At 41.9% G+C, this 15,106-nt stretch overlaps 1 protein-coding gene across 1 annotated transcript in view; it reads right to left on the reverse strand.

Moving 5' to 3' along the window:
• svild (supervillin d) overlaps positions 1-15,106 on the reverse strand; it is a 51,182-nt gene that overhangs the window by 26,281 nt on the left and 9,795 nt on the right. Inside the window, exons 2-4 of the mRNA XM_037754971.1 lie at positions 9,210-9,696; positions 4,125-4,159; positions 515-570 (exon numbers count right to left, since the gene is read on the reverse strand). Coding sequence (XP_037610899.1) covers positions 515-570; positions 4,125-4,159; positions 9,210-9,565 — 447 coding nt within the window. The 5' untranslated portion in view covers positions 9,566-9,696. The remainder of the gene's footprint in view (positions 1-514; positions 571-4,124; positions 4,160-9,209; positions 9,697-15,106) is intronic.

The raw sequence follows: 15,106 nt of genomic DNA on the forward strand, positions 1-15,106 counted from the left end.
TGGGACTACCTTTCAAGGAAGTAAAAGGTTCCTTCAGCCCATTGGTGTCTGAGTTTCCATAGCGGTATAAGAAGATTAGGCATTTTAGTACGCTGACGTATGAAAAAGCAACATGACATGGGACGAGGGCAGCTGGTGGTCGCAGGGGTAAACACAACACACAAAATGCTCTCTCTCCTCCTAAACCGATACTAGAGTACATCCTTGTTTTATGAATGAAGCAGTACAGTTGGGATGGTCATCCCATCAAAACCCTAGCCGGAAAGTTCCAGTACTTTCAGAAAGTACTACACCCCGAACTTAATTTAGACCCTGGTCCCTGCGGTCGAAACGCAATGGGTTATTAAAAGGTTCCCAATTCCGGGGGGAAAGTTCCTGCAGTCGAAAAGGGGCTGATGAAATCTAAATTTGGTCAAAAGCTACCCAAACACAAAGACAATCGCACACAAAATCAATCAAACGATACAAAGCATTTGGATGAAGGGAATTAGAAGACAAACCTAAAATACCGTACCTTAAAAAGAGACATCTTGGCAGTCCTCTTGGCTGAGTCCACAGGCTTCTCCTCAACTAAAAAGAACACACACACACACATATGTTGGACCATGAATACAACAGTGAGAAGACATTTGCAATTGTTTCCTCACAGTGTGGTATCATATGTCAGTGTGTGTTTGGTATCCACAACATAATACATTGTTGATGGTCTCTGGGAGATGGTGATGTCAGACATGGTCAAACTAACTAGCTTTTTTTTTGTAAATACAGAATATAATTGCATGCAAAGAGTCAGAATCAGAGTCATTCCAGGTCAAGGGAAAGTTTTCCTTGCTGAGAATAATAGCTTGGCAAATGTAGACAGGAAAAACTGACAGGATATGCTTCTAAAGGTGTCTCTGGATCAGAAAAAGGAAATGAATGTACTCGTGATATTTCCCTCGCCTCAGGATGTATTCACACATACAGGGAAGGTAAAACCATCATGCATCTATCAGTCACTCTACGGTGAGATAATGGATTTTTCTTAAAGAAAGAAATACCATTATTGTGTGTCTGCATACAGTATGTCTGTGTGAGAGAGAAATGATGTCTCATGCCAGTTGTCTAATCAAAAACAGCCCTGAGAATATAATCTTCTAATCCGCACAAAAGGAAACCATTAAATTTAATATTCCAAAACAACACAAATTTCTTAAGTCAGCACACTTAAATCCTTTCTCCCACTCTAAATCTGTTTTTATTACCTTGGCAATGAGACATTTGTAGCTAAAAGTTGTTCCCCTTCCAACGAAAACAAATGAACAAACAAATCCCTGACAAACTCCCCATTTCCAATAGAAAAAAAAGCTTGTTCTGCTGATAATCATCTCGTTTTTTAATACTCTAGATTTATGTTTCCAAGCTTCCCTGCTGTTCAGAACGTAGCATGATTTAGATCAGATGATGACACATTACACATCGCAGACTGGCGGTGATTCCCTGCAGACTGTGCTCTCTTAGTTTTGAATCCAGTCCAATATTTTTCATCCTCATCATCCATCCAACGGGAGAGAGAGAGAGAGAGAGAGAGAGAGAGAAAAGAAAAACTCAAGAGATGGAAAAACCTCCACTTAAGTTCACTGACTTTTCCATAAGTGTTTTCATCCATCTCACAAGACTGCTCAGTCATAGCTGCTGAGAGCTTATTGGATGGGCCTTTGACCTCGTAATGGCCAATATAGTCTGCACATATGAATAATATTAGCCAATAAACTGTGAGGAGCAGTGTAAAGATCATGAAATCTACATAATATGTACTTATCCCCACCGCAAGGATAATCTAATGGAGAGTATTTAGTGAGCTGAAATCACTCTGTATGCACTCTACACTGTGCTAAGACAGAGTGCACTTGTACTGAAGGCTTCTACAACATGTTCGCTATAAACCAACTGACGGTTTGTATGTATTGCTGGTTTGTGGGAGGGCTGAAGCGTCGGGGAAACCCTTGATGTGACCACAAGAGGCGTGCGTTCTGGCTCTGAGAACTGAATCCTCTGCCAGCTTGGACAGGAAGCTCATCAGCCGTGCGAATGCACCGCCGATGCTCTCACACTCACACGCACATATCTCAATTACAGATGAACACTGACTGCTCTTTGTTCCTCTTTCTGTGTCTTTGGTTCTTTTTCCAGTACAACTTTTACTCTTATCTTCCAACCAGAGGAACACGCCGGCCGTGTTGACAGATAATCAGTCATTCGGAGCAAAGAAAATCCTCAGTATTCTGTATTATTTTGTATTCTGTTTCCAAATTAGTCAAGTCTTACAATATTTTTTTTGCCTAAATTAATGACGTGGTTTAACAGGCTAAATTTCACTAACATGCATCATGGCATTTGATCTTAAATATTTGAGATCATACTCTTTTTTTCAAATAGAATGGTAGAAAACCATTAAACTCAATGAGGTTAAAGGTCTTTACACGACGAATAAAGACACAAAATGCGAAATACTTGCCTGCAAATGTTATATGTCTAGGGCTTTTATCGTGAAAGGTAAGAACGGAAGGAGTGGATCTGGTCTGCGCTGCCTTTGTCAAGGTTGAAAGGAGTAATAAAGTCTTGGTTCGGACTACGGAGCTTCTGTGTTGTTGATTTATAAATGTAGGCGCAATTCAACCCGTTCCGCACAACATGATCGGTTAATGCCTTTACTCAGGGAGCGAAAGCTCAGAAAATCAAACAATATCGCTTTTTTTTCCTGCATAATATTCACGTTCTGTGTGAAAGTAGTCATGACAAAAACATGTTGGGTAACAGCCTGTACATGGGTTTAACTTTTTATGTTTTCATTCAAAATACTTTATCAAATACTTTCCAAAATGAATCTAAAAATAAAATGGTAAAAAACATCTGGGAAATATTCAGTTATAATATTCAGTAATTCAATGTCCTGTTTGTGTTAACAGACTAGACAGAATATTGAATGTAAAAATGTAAGTGGCAATATGCAGCAGTGAGCAGACAATTAGTAGCCACTGACTGACTGTTGTTTTCTGTCTTCATGTTGTGTTTTAAATTCCACAACCTCTCATCAAAGATCAGACCCAGTTTACTAAAAAGAGGGTAGAACCTGTAAGTAAGCACTTCAGTTATATGCACTAATCATGATTTAGCTTTCTGTTGTTTATGCTTACTGTGCACATACAGTACATGGAGAGTGTCTAGGTATAAAATGCAACATTTTAATCAGTGATTGGAAAAACTAGCAGAGAACACAACAGATTGGACCGCAGTTTTATCTCTCTCACTTCTGCATGAATAAATAACACATTTTGATTCAATTTGAGAATCATTTAGACTTGGTCTACCACACTTCCTGATTAACTTAGAAGGTAAAGAAATGTCTGTTTGCACTGATAACACAACACTGCTTCACACGTCCTGAAATGCTGAAATAACCTGGGACCTTCCTATCACCTTCCTCTGTCACTATCTGTTTGTCTCTTGTGCAGTCGAGCATTCACATGCACACATAAGCAGAGAAACACATACAGACAGACAGGCAGGCCAACCAATTAGGTAAAAAGGCAGGAGGCCACTGACACAGACAGACAGGCGACAGACAGACTGACTGACAGCCTCAGGATGTGGGCTCAGGTGGCTGAATGTGAGTGGGAAAAGCAGCCAGCGGCTCGTGTGTAAACTTAGCCATTTTCTCCTCTCTGCTCCAAAATTAGCTCATAATGCTAGCTGGCTGAAACAAGCTTCCAGTGTACATAATCAAACATTTGCACAGTGTAAGCGCACACCCACTAAGACTCGGTCTTTGAACCAAACTCTGCAGACACGTGCCAAACATTATCTCCCTTATTTTTGGAAAAAGCATAAAAAACACCGCTTGAGGCAAAACATTCACTTTGAATTATACAGTGAACAAAAGACATCAGTGAATCTGTTTTCTTTCACTCCCTTCTCAGTGGCAGAGTATTAAACAGCCAGCATTTATAAACCAGGTAGGTGATATGACATCAGCAATGAGCTCAGTATTCCTTTAACACTGAGTAATAGAGAGAACTTGAATGAGTTCAGTCTGTGGAACGAAAGAGGATCTGAGTGCAGTGAAAGTGGAGAGTTCGTCTTACCCTTTGGCTCCTCTGTGTCATCGGTTTCCAGCAGCCTAGCAGAGAGAGAGAGAGAGAGAGAGAGAGAGACAAATGAGGTCACTCTCTAACACACTGATGCGATGACAGAAATTACGTGTCAGTTACAATTGAGGTTTGCAAACTAGACAGAAAAATGAAAATATGAAGTCTTACTTACACAACTATAATCCAAAAATGTGCACTCAAGCCACATAAAAAGGTGTAATATAAACCAAACTATCAACAGCGCTGCAGACAGCCACTTACTGTGCCACGTGTGATATTCATCTTACAACATTCACTCGTGCGGCTCTTCCAGTCCCATGTTGACAATGATATAACAGCGATGAAGATGGCCATTCATCTCTAAGTAATGGGCGTTAAATATGGATGGGGACAGCAGCTGCCTGTGGGGCAGCAGCGATGATGTAACAGGAGGATGGGAGGCGACTGCTTTTAACACAATAGAGAATCGCGGTGGACATCTGGGAGGGGTTAGAGGTTACTGAAGAAGGGGAGCTGGCCCCAAGCCGATCTGCGAGTTCAGGATCAGGGCCAATGCCTTTTAAAGGATCTGCATAGGCTAAAACAGAGTCAGATCCATTTCTGATCCATGCACACCCAACTGTACTCCATTAAAGAGGAGCTATTATCCTCATTTTCAGGTGCAGATTTGTATTTTGGGTTTCTACGAGAACATGTTTACATGCTTTGATGTAAAAAAGAAAAACCCAGAGCCAAACCCTTCGGACGCCGCTCTAACTAGCTGTGTTTGAGGGTGTGCCAAACTAGCCGCTAGGCAGGTATTATGCAAATGTGTTACTTGGTGACATCACAACATTACAGAAGAAGAGGCAGGACTTCAAGCGAGGTGTTTCAGGCAGTTCAGGAGCAGTGTTTCTGTGGTGGAGAGTAGCTTCCTTTGGCAAAAATACTACTGGACGATGACGTCCTCAAATGTCTTGTTTTGTCCGCAATTCAAAGATATTCAGTTTACTATCATAGAGGAGTAAAGAAACCAGAAAAATAAACATTTAAGGAGCTGCAATCAGAGAATTTTGTCTTGTTTTTCTTAAAAAATTACTCAAACCGATCAATCGATTATCAAAATAGTTGGTGATTAATTTAATAGTTGACAACTAATCCATCAATAGATTAATCGTTGCAGCTCTAGTGTGGACTGTATAGCTGTCTTATGTAGGAAATAATGATTTGACTGGATCTGACTCAGTGTTGTCGGACTTTTCCGTCGACTGGTGTCATGTTCCCAAAACAGTGTTAAAAAGTAATTTTTACAGAGCAGTATATTATTATGAGTAATTTTGGGCTTGGGTTTGGCTACCATGGAAAGTTTGGTCAGTTTTTGGCTGGCACGCCTCAGTCCAACTTTGCGATATAGTGGGTAATCTAAAAAAAATGCCACGCCAAGGTATTTATGGCGTGTGAATATGGTGTAGTTGGAGACGGGAAATGCGCTGGAAGATCACAAATTGATGTAGGTATAACAATAATTAAAGTCATGTAATACATAGCAATCTGTGGCTGTGTAAAATACACATGGCTACCCCACCCCCATCGGGGAGGGGCTGCACGCGTCGGCCCTATACGCTGCCATAAAAACTAACCAGAGAAGAAGAGTGGAGTGCAAGGCAGAGCAGAGAGAGGACGAGAAGAGCAACAGCAACACAGACAGAATTATGGGGGAAGTTGAAGAGAGAGAAAAGTTAAACAAATGAAGGCAGGCGAATCGTTAATCAAACACACACACTCTTGTTCTATTCAATTATGTCATACACACAAAGCATTAAGTGAGACAGTGAAGCAGGGAGAGAGAAGATAAAGTACAGAAGGGATTTAATCATGACTGTGGTGTAGTTAAAAGATTTAATTTTAATGTCTCTAATTTGTGCGTTTAACTGTTGGGAAGCTGTTTTTAGTGCCAGGTACTGGAACTGTGTAATGCGTCAGCCATGTAAACAATAATCAGCCCAAATCCCATTCAGTCCTGTTTATAATCCAAGGTGTTTGACTCACCCCAACGTGCCAGCAGCACAATTACTGGTGTTTACTACACATGCTTGTCATTAAGCATGTGCAGTAAACATAGGGACATCAAACCCCAAATAATACACAATAGATGAATAGAATCTTCTATGAATCAACTGCATTTTTGGCTCGCATATGTAACATGCATTGATGTGTGGTCTTCCCAATCATACTGTTAACTAAACACCGCAAGGCTCGTCACTGATTAGTTTTCATGCTGACTGCTGCAAAACTGTGACGTACGTAGAGTTCCTTTAGATAAAGAAGCACATCTTTGTACAAATAGTGCACTTATGTTTATACTTTGGCTCAGTTGCTAACAAAACTAGCAAACAAAGGAACCTGATGTTAATGTGTTGTCTTTGAAATGAGATCAAGGCAACCAGGGGTCGGTACTACGAAGCAGGATTTGCGGTTAGCGAGGTAACTTCAGGGTTAACCCTGGGTTTTTTTCCGTCCTACGGCGGTGGTTCACTTCTTACCGGGGTAGATCGCCATGGTAACTTATGCTGAACACCTAACCTGCTCGTATGATAATAAACAAATACGAAGAAGTTTAAGTTGTAATCTAGGCTGAAAACAACACAGTTTAAACTGACAAATGCAGAAAGGACAGCTGGCTTTATGCTGCGTGTGCTCACCGTTTTGAATTATGTTTTTATATTTATATTTTTACATATTTATACCTTACTTAGCGGGATTGCGTTTGTTAGGGTTAATTAAGCCAGATAGCGAGAAGATACCCTGGGTATGTTGAACTCGCTTTGTAGTACAGGCCCTCGGGAAGATAAAATTACATTTGCATGAACATGCAACACGTACAGTACAGAATCTGTATTTTCTCAAAGGGGGATTTTTAAGTAATAGTTAATTGTAAATGTTAAAATGCAGTGTTTAGGAATGTCACCCTTCAACTGTAACGTCACAAGGGAAGGATTCTTGTCTGTGTCAGATAAACTTGTTGACAGTTTTCATTATCGCTGGCACAGCTGAGTTCCAGTTTCCTGTAATAGACACACAACAAAATGTTGCCTACCAAGGTTCAGTGAGAAGCTCTAGGATATATTGTATTAATATACAACTCCGAATTATCTATAAGGATGCTTAATAAAACACAAACAACTGCAATAACGCCCGAGAACTGAAAGTAAAACATAATATACAAATAAACCGCTAATATCTGGGGATTATTGGCCAATAAACACTAGCCTCTATATGGCCTTCTCTGTTGAACTCTGTAGGTTGCACAAGTACGCCTACACACAAGACTGCACAGCTGGACTGTGACAGGCAGCGAACGTCAAAACAAAACTGACAAGATTAGAAGCTAAGGTTACAGGCATGTGAGACAAACACGTCAACCCACTGTCATGCTCTTTTTAATTAAAAACGCGGTCCATAACTTCGTGTGACTTTACTCTTGTTTTTTGCCAAATATTCTCTCTGCTGTCGTAAGCCGAAAACAGTTCTTTCTAAGGCTGTCCTCAATGAAATTCTTCGTCAACTAACACTCATACAATTTTGTTGACTAATAGATTAGTTTGATTTAATCGACACAGCTGTAAAAACTGAGTTTCTCCACAAAGACTCACACAAAAGCACCACTTTAAATCTTGTGTTTACCAGAGATGTGCTCATAAGTTTCATTCAGTATGAAAAAAGCATAAAAAATGACTAATCAACTAAAGAAGTCTTGGTCGACTAAGACTAAAACGACCGATTAGTCGACTAATCGTCTAAGACGGCAGCCCTAGTTCTTTCACGTTGCATAATATGCAAAAAAACATATAATAAATTTCCTCCATATCCTCAAGTAAGCACAAAACTGGTTTCAATACTAGATTTTGCATTTAAACACATCTTTGATATAAGCAGGTTTGTATAAAAAAAAACGAATCTTTGCTATTAGGAGGTGTTCAAGTACATGACTTGATACCTGAGATTTGCTGAAACATGTCGTGCTGCCCGTACACAATTGTATTTCTTTTGAAAGTCTATTACAACACCAGACATGCCTTTCCCAATCTTAGAAAAATAATTGGTCCGTAATATCTAACAAGCCATCACTCACAGCTATCTAGATGTCTTGCTTCATTAAGCTCAGGGCATGAAAACTTGGCAGATCCTAATAACCTTACCCCCCCCTGCGAGCCCCGATCTCTGACATTATCTCAGCACTCTGTCCATCTAAGCTCTTCCCTCTCCAGCGTCATTCCCTCAGGCTGTTGTTCAAGAACAGACAAGTCTGGCTGTGTGCACAGGCACAGCACAATCCCCCGGCTTGATTACAGCTCAAACATCCCCAAACCCACGACCGGACATGTTTTACTCCATCTATGCACAAAAACTTTGCAAGAACATTCCTGGCCAACCACTGAGAAAACTCCAAAAAGTCTTTCAGGTCACCCTGACAATACCGCTTTGTTACTCCCAGACGTGTCAAACATGTGAGACCATCCTCCCATTTGACTGTTAAATGACCCAAAACAAGCAGCTTGTAGGTCATCACAGCAAAACATGGCAAAATAAATGAGGCAGTGCTCTGCTTTGCACACATGGCCAATTTTGGAAATGTTAGCAGCCGTGTTTACGTCAAACAGGAGATGGAACTAAATGTCCAACAAATGTGCCGACTTGTTGCCTCCTCTCCTCTCATTAGGAGCCAGCAAGCTCTTTTAATGTAATCTAATAGTCGTCTTTACCAGATAAACTGCAAATGTTCTCTAAACCAAGGGATGCTTCTGAAAGGAGTTACTGTACTTGATTCAACTGCAATTTGTGGAACATTATGCTCCAAGTGTTTCCTGCACTATCACTGGAGTCTAAACTGAGATGCAGACAATAATATCTAAATAATAAATGATGATTTTATTGCAGTGTATTCCTGAGATGTTAGCATGGGCTCTACTTGCACTGGCCTTCTGAGTCTCTATGCCTGGACAGCTTTGTGTTTCATGTCTCATGGCCAAGTTTAAGTCGCACTGAGAACAACACTGTGGCTGCACAAACAACAGAAGTGTGCTTTGTGAATAAACTCACCTCTTCGTGGAGGAGACAGCTTCTGATTTAGAGGATGTTTTGGGGTGAGTAGTATCCTCTTTTTCCTGGGCGGGCTCGTCATCAGCGTGCTCCACAGGTTCGGCCACTTTATTCCTGAGGCCCCTCCTCGTGTATGTTTGCTCTGATCCATTATCCTCATATTTGTCCTTCTCCTTGGTTTCTGAAGACGCTGTTTCGGTTGCGATTTTCCTGTCCCTGCGGACGTATTTGGAGGTGATTTCTTCCGTGTTGCCGTAGCGCTCGGCAAGCTCCCTCCTCCTTTCTGCCTTGTACCGAGCAATTCGCTCAGCCTTGGTTTCTGGGGCCGAGCTCTGCAAGGTGTCTACTCCATCCATCTTGATTCAGTTTAGGGTTCGAATGCAGGTGAGGAGATTCAAACAATTGTCCTAACCCAGATATGTAGATCGGCTTTCTTGTAGATCTCCCTCGACAGCGGATGTCTCACTTCATCAACATCATCCCAGTGCTGCAAAACAAGAAAGGAAGCCTTTAGCGCGTTGTGATTGTTGAGTACAATTTCAGATGACAGGCACTCTAAACCTGTGTAAAACTGGATGTACCCCGGCATATACTTCTCCAGTGTTCATATGAAACTGGCTCAGCTGTAGAGCCGCGAGCCAAGCCCTGCCCTGCCCCAGCTAACACCCCCACACCCCCCACCACCACCACCACCCTGTGAGAATGATGTCAGCCAGCTCGGCTCAAAGACTGCCGACCACCGCAGTGAGACTCTCAAATAACCTCTGTTCCATCGGCTCACTTGGAGCCGGTTGGAAAGAGGGCGGAGAGATCACATCTTCATCCCATTTTATTCCTTACTTAGTTGAGGCTTTGTGCCACTGCCAATCACCTCTTGAACATTATCCCACCTCATAATGATTCTGCAGTTACTACAAAAACAAAGCATGAGAAACTCTAAATTGGCTCGGAGTGTGAATGTGTTTGTGTTAGCCCTGTGATAGACTTGCAACTTATTCAAAGTGTACACAGTAGGGCTGTCCTCCACCAAAGAAATTCTTAGTCGACTAACACTCATACGCTTCTCCACATAGAATCACACAAAAGTACCACTTTAAATTGTGTGTTTACCAGAGATGTGTTCATAAGTTTCTTGGAAATAAGTCATTCAGCATGAAAAGAGCATAAAAAACGACTAATCGACGAAATAAATCTTTGTCAACTAAGACCAAAATGACCCATTAGTCGACTAATCGACTAAGAGGGGGCAGCTAATCGATTCCTCTCCAATGTTTGTAGGCAAAATATGAAGCTACCACCACAGCCTGTTAGTTTAGCTTAGCATAAAGACTGAAAACAGGGGGAAACAGCTAGCCTGGCTCTGTCCAAAGGCACCAACATTTTCCTACCACACCACTAATACTCACTAAATGTTGTAGCTCGTTTGTTCAATTTGTACAAAAACTTAAATTGTAAAAACAATAAGTTGTGGTTTTGTGGAGGCTTATGTGCCGGACTATTTCTTGGTTGGGAACAGTGACACGTCGGTTGCCAGGCAATCAGCAGAGACTTAAGATTTAGGCTGGTCCCGGCTAAGAAACACTCCGGCAAACCTTGAAGCCTTAGTACACGGCCTCCCAACCAATGCAAGCTGGGACGGTCTTCAGGCTTCAGCCTCGCTGAAAAAGATAATTCCTTTCCTCTTCTAGCACAATAAAAAAGTGCACTATTTAACAACGTTTGACTTTTCAAATTAAATTTAGGAGGCAAAGAATCAGGAGGCTGAGTTGAGCTCATTTTGTTCCGTTAAGTATTCACAGAGCAGAAAACCACACATATGGCTCGGACGCAGAGGTTTGAAAACTGCCCTCGCATAAATGCGTCAGCCGGCTGACAACAGCAATAAAAAATGTATGTGCGCACAGTTTCTGATTGCTCCAAACCAAGCACAGGGGGCTTTTCCGCAGACATTTCTCACAGCCGGAGTGCGCTTACGATGCTTTGGGGCTCCTGTGTCAGGACAGCCAAGGAGAACAGAAAGGTGAATAAAAGGTATATTTATATTAGAGAGGGCCAGGGGTTTTAAAGTAGCCCCCTGGTATCCCTCAAATTACAGGGAATTCAGCACATTGGTTCTCACATTAATGTCCAGGCAGAGGGGGTATGGGAAAAATATAAACGAAAAGTGCTGCGTCTGGACAATGTTAGCAATGTGAGAAGAAAGAGTGAGAGTGAAGAATGGGTCAAGGCAAGAGGGAATAGAAAGGTGAGTGTGGTCATAAGGTGGAATATATGAGCTGACTCTAAGAGCATTTTCTGTAATGATGACAAGCTTGAACCAATCTCAAGTGCACCTCCTCTGACCCCCGACCACCTGCTGGGCTATAAAACCAAACCAGGATCACGACTCTTGAAAAATATGGCTTTGAAATATTACACAGGAAATAAGTGTCTATGTCTGGGGATACATGTCTATGTGTGTGTGTGTCAGTCTTCACCTTGACCTCTACTATCCCTCCTCCACCTAACATAACACTGCTTGGCTAAACAGTGTCTCCCTTGTGTACATTTAAATTTAGTCCAACCATAAAATGGAACCCCGCTGGACGATTACATGGTTCTTGTTATAAGCCCGGAGATGTCCAAGACACCTACACTCTGGGAAATGTATGCACCATGTAGAAATAAATTCACCATCTGTTTGTTAAATCAACACATCAGCACCAAGCAGCGCTCACTATTCCAGGTACTGCAGCAGCGACAAAGCACCCATAGCCAATTAGACTTAGCCAGAACAAAAACTAGGACACATTCTAGGAATGTAACCAGGATCAGATGCAGCTAGAGCTTTTTAAATGGAATTTACTGCTTTATATGAAAACCAAACGGCCTATCAAACATGCGGGGATAATCAATTGGTAGCGGTAAATCCACTTTGACCCAGCTTCAAGCGTTCAAGAGCTCCCCAGCTCAATAAGAAAAGGATGTTACTGGAGTTGTATTACATTTCTGCTCTGGCGGGGGGGAGGGGGGGGGGGGGGGGGGGGGGGGGGGTAAATAGCTTAGCATTTCAAGATAAGGTTTGTTTTGGTTGTTAAAGCTTCAGCAGGCAGAATGTTTTTGGTATCATTGGGCAAAAATGTCATAACAACCTTCTCAGCATATTGTAATTCAAGTGATCTGAGGGATAACTAGACAAGTCCTGTACCTCCTCATTGCTGTTTTCAGGCTTTAAAAAATCTAGCCTGTGACTGGAGACTTTGACCAATCACAGGTCATTTCAGAGAGAGAGCATTCCTATTGGCTGTTCATTCAACGGAGGCAGCTGTCAATCACTCGCAAACTCCAATCAAACTTACTCCGGCTGGTGGGCTGTGCTTGGTATTTCCTAAACTGATCTCAACATGGCTGCCGGGTCACAAACTTTCTCGTTTTACAGCTAAACAGTACACTACAAGATGTTTCTGAAAACATCCTAGGCGAGAAATAGTCATTACAGTAACAGAATATTGATTCATATTTGATCAGCGCTGCCTAGTTTGACCGTTTGATCGGAGTTTGCGAATGATTGACAACTGCTCAGAGACGGCAGGTTCCAGCTCGGCTATGATTGGTTGTTTTCCTCCGGTCTGTGAAATCTTGTAGACGCCATTAGGAGCACTGGAGGACTCAGAGGCACATAATCATATTTGCTCCAATTCTACCAACTGCAGCTTTAAGCCCATGCAATATAAAGGTAAAAAATGCCATAACATATTTAAAATTGAGGCAGCAGCCATCAAAACGTAATGCAGATATCTTGTTTTAGGGTTTAACCTGAATGTCACTCCAAAGTCTGTGAATTACCTTATGAAGGCAAAAAGGTCCTGAGTTATGATGTTGACTTCAGGACTGGGCACCCGCTTACATAATTCACCTAGGTCACTACCTATAAAAGGAGTGCTAAACAGTACGCTGAAGCTTGTCCGCGGAGACCCAGAACATCGAGGCTGCTTTGTTTGGAAGCTGCCCGTGTTATTTTAAGCAACGAGGGGGACTGAAAACACAGTTGTTGTGAGTCATGCACGAAAAATCATCACCCCTATCAGCAAATGTGAACTCACCCAGGGGATATTTGTTTTGGTAGGCGCCAAAACACCCCAAAGTCTTTACCTATTTATGGTTATTTCTTCTAAGTGGAGCAAGCAGAGATGTACAGGTACAAACATAAGAGGTCTGAATAAGATCTAATGTGCTGGTATTGATTCAGCACATGATGATAAAAGGTGGAGGGGAAAACGCTTAATGCACTCACACTTATCACAATTGAGGGGTTTGATGATGGACAGAATGTAAAAAGTATGTAGTTCTACTATTCCTACCTGCTAATTCATACGGTTAAATGTGATTTCTGCTCCTCAAGGGAATGTAAACAAACCAAGTCCTCTGTTTTTAATCACTGGAGTGTTCTCTGACCTTTTTGTTGCCCATTGGGAGTTGTTACTGGCGATGAGAGGAAGATCTGTCTCAACAAAGGCCAAGTGTGTCACTTCCTGACCGTGCCCTATATCCTCCTTTACAAATGCTCGATTAATCAGGAAATGTTACTCAAGAACCTGGCCAATGTCCAAAACTCTCAGAGAGAGAGAGAGAGAGAGACGGGATGGGTCAGAGCAGTGAGAAAACTTTGAATGGGGTTCAACAGCCAGACATCCCTTTTGCACTCAAAACAGTATCAGATTCAGTGTCATCATTTCCTCTTACTAAGTAGTACTAAGTCGAAGTACTCCACGATGGCCCAGTTTTTAAATATTTACTTCTCTGCAAAGACCTCCAGTGATTATAAGCAGTTACTTCAGATTACATAATAGCTGTTAAAGGCCTGCTGACAAATGCAATATACCACAAATGCAGAAGTTGCAAAAGTCAAGACAGCTCAAAGATGATTAAAAATGTGTAATGATAATTTTCTGGTGTTTTCATCTTAATAAAGGTGAGTCAACTAAAGAACCTGAAACAAATCCAGTCAGATGTCATTATGTCATTGTTACTCACAGCCCAATGATGTTTATCTGGAAGGGTGAAGCAATGAGAAGCAGGCTTATTATGGGAAAAGAATACATGTCACATAGATGATCCGTAGGGATCACACGCACATTAACTCACTGACTCATTCCCAAGACAAAGGCTAGACAGAAAGCTGCCTCAGAGGGTAAAGCTGACCTGTAGCCCACTAGCTTGTGTATCTTTTCAGAGCTCACATGTCCACACAGGAGGACAGAACAGGAATGCAGGCTACACCCGGCTCATAAACAGTGGATTTGCATGGAAATATAGGGGATTTTGACTGTATAAAAAAATCAGGGGCTTTGTCTTCAAGTGAGTAACTCCCAAAGTGAAGCTTGAATAGACAAAGAGATGACCAGGTCACCTCATTGGCGCAGGTCCAAACAGTGTGCATGAAAGCATTTGAGGTCTTGTGTGTCCAGTGTTTCATCATTGTGTCAGCTTTACAGGAATTGCCCAATGATTCTTTTATCTTTTCTAATCTTACCTTGAAACTCTTAGTTATGACCACAGAGATTTACAACTGCTTGCATTTTGACAGCTGTGTTTGAAATGTATGCCTCTGTAAAGTTGCACCCAACTACACCACACAAGGTATCTGTTCAGCACCAGCGCTTCATATCAAGACAACATTTTGCCACTGTAAACCTTCAGGAATCCACATAAAGCTACTGCAAACATCAGAGAGACTTTCCTTCGCCGTGCAAAAAAGAGAGGAGGTCGTTAAAGACACAGCCAGCTCCTGACACACATTCTTCCTGAGGGAAGAGGGTGGAGAGAGTGGAAACTTTGCTCCACTGAGAGAACCAGGTGCCAGTGCATGGCCTGCAAAGACAGTAGGCAAGAACAGACTGGCGGTCCATTTCTAAGAA

This window comes from Sebastes umbrosus, chromosome 20 (assembly GCF_015220745.1).
Source record: "Sebastes umbrosus isolate fSebUmb1 chromosome 20, fSebUmb1.pri, whole genome shotgun sequence".
Taxonomy (NCBI): Eukaryota; Metazoa; Chordata; class Actinopteri; order Perciformes; family Sebastidae; genus Sebastes; species Sebastes umbrosus.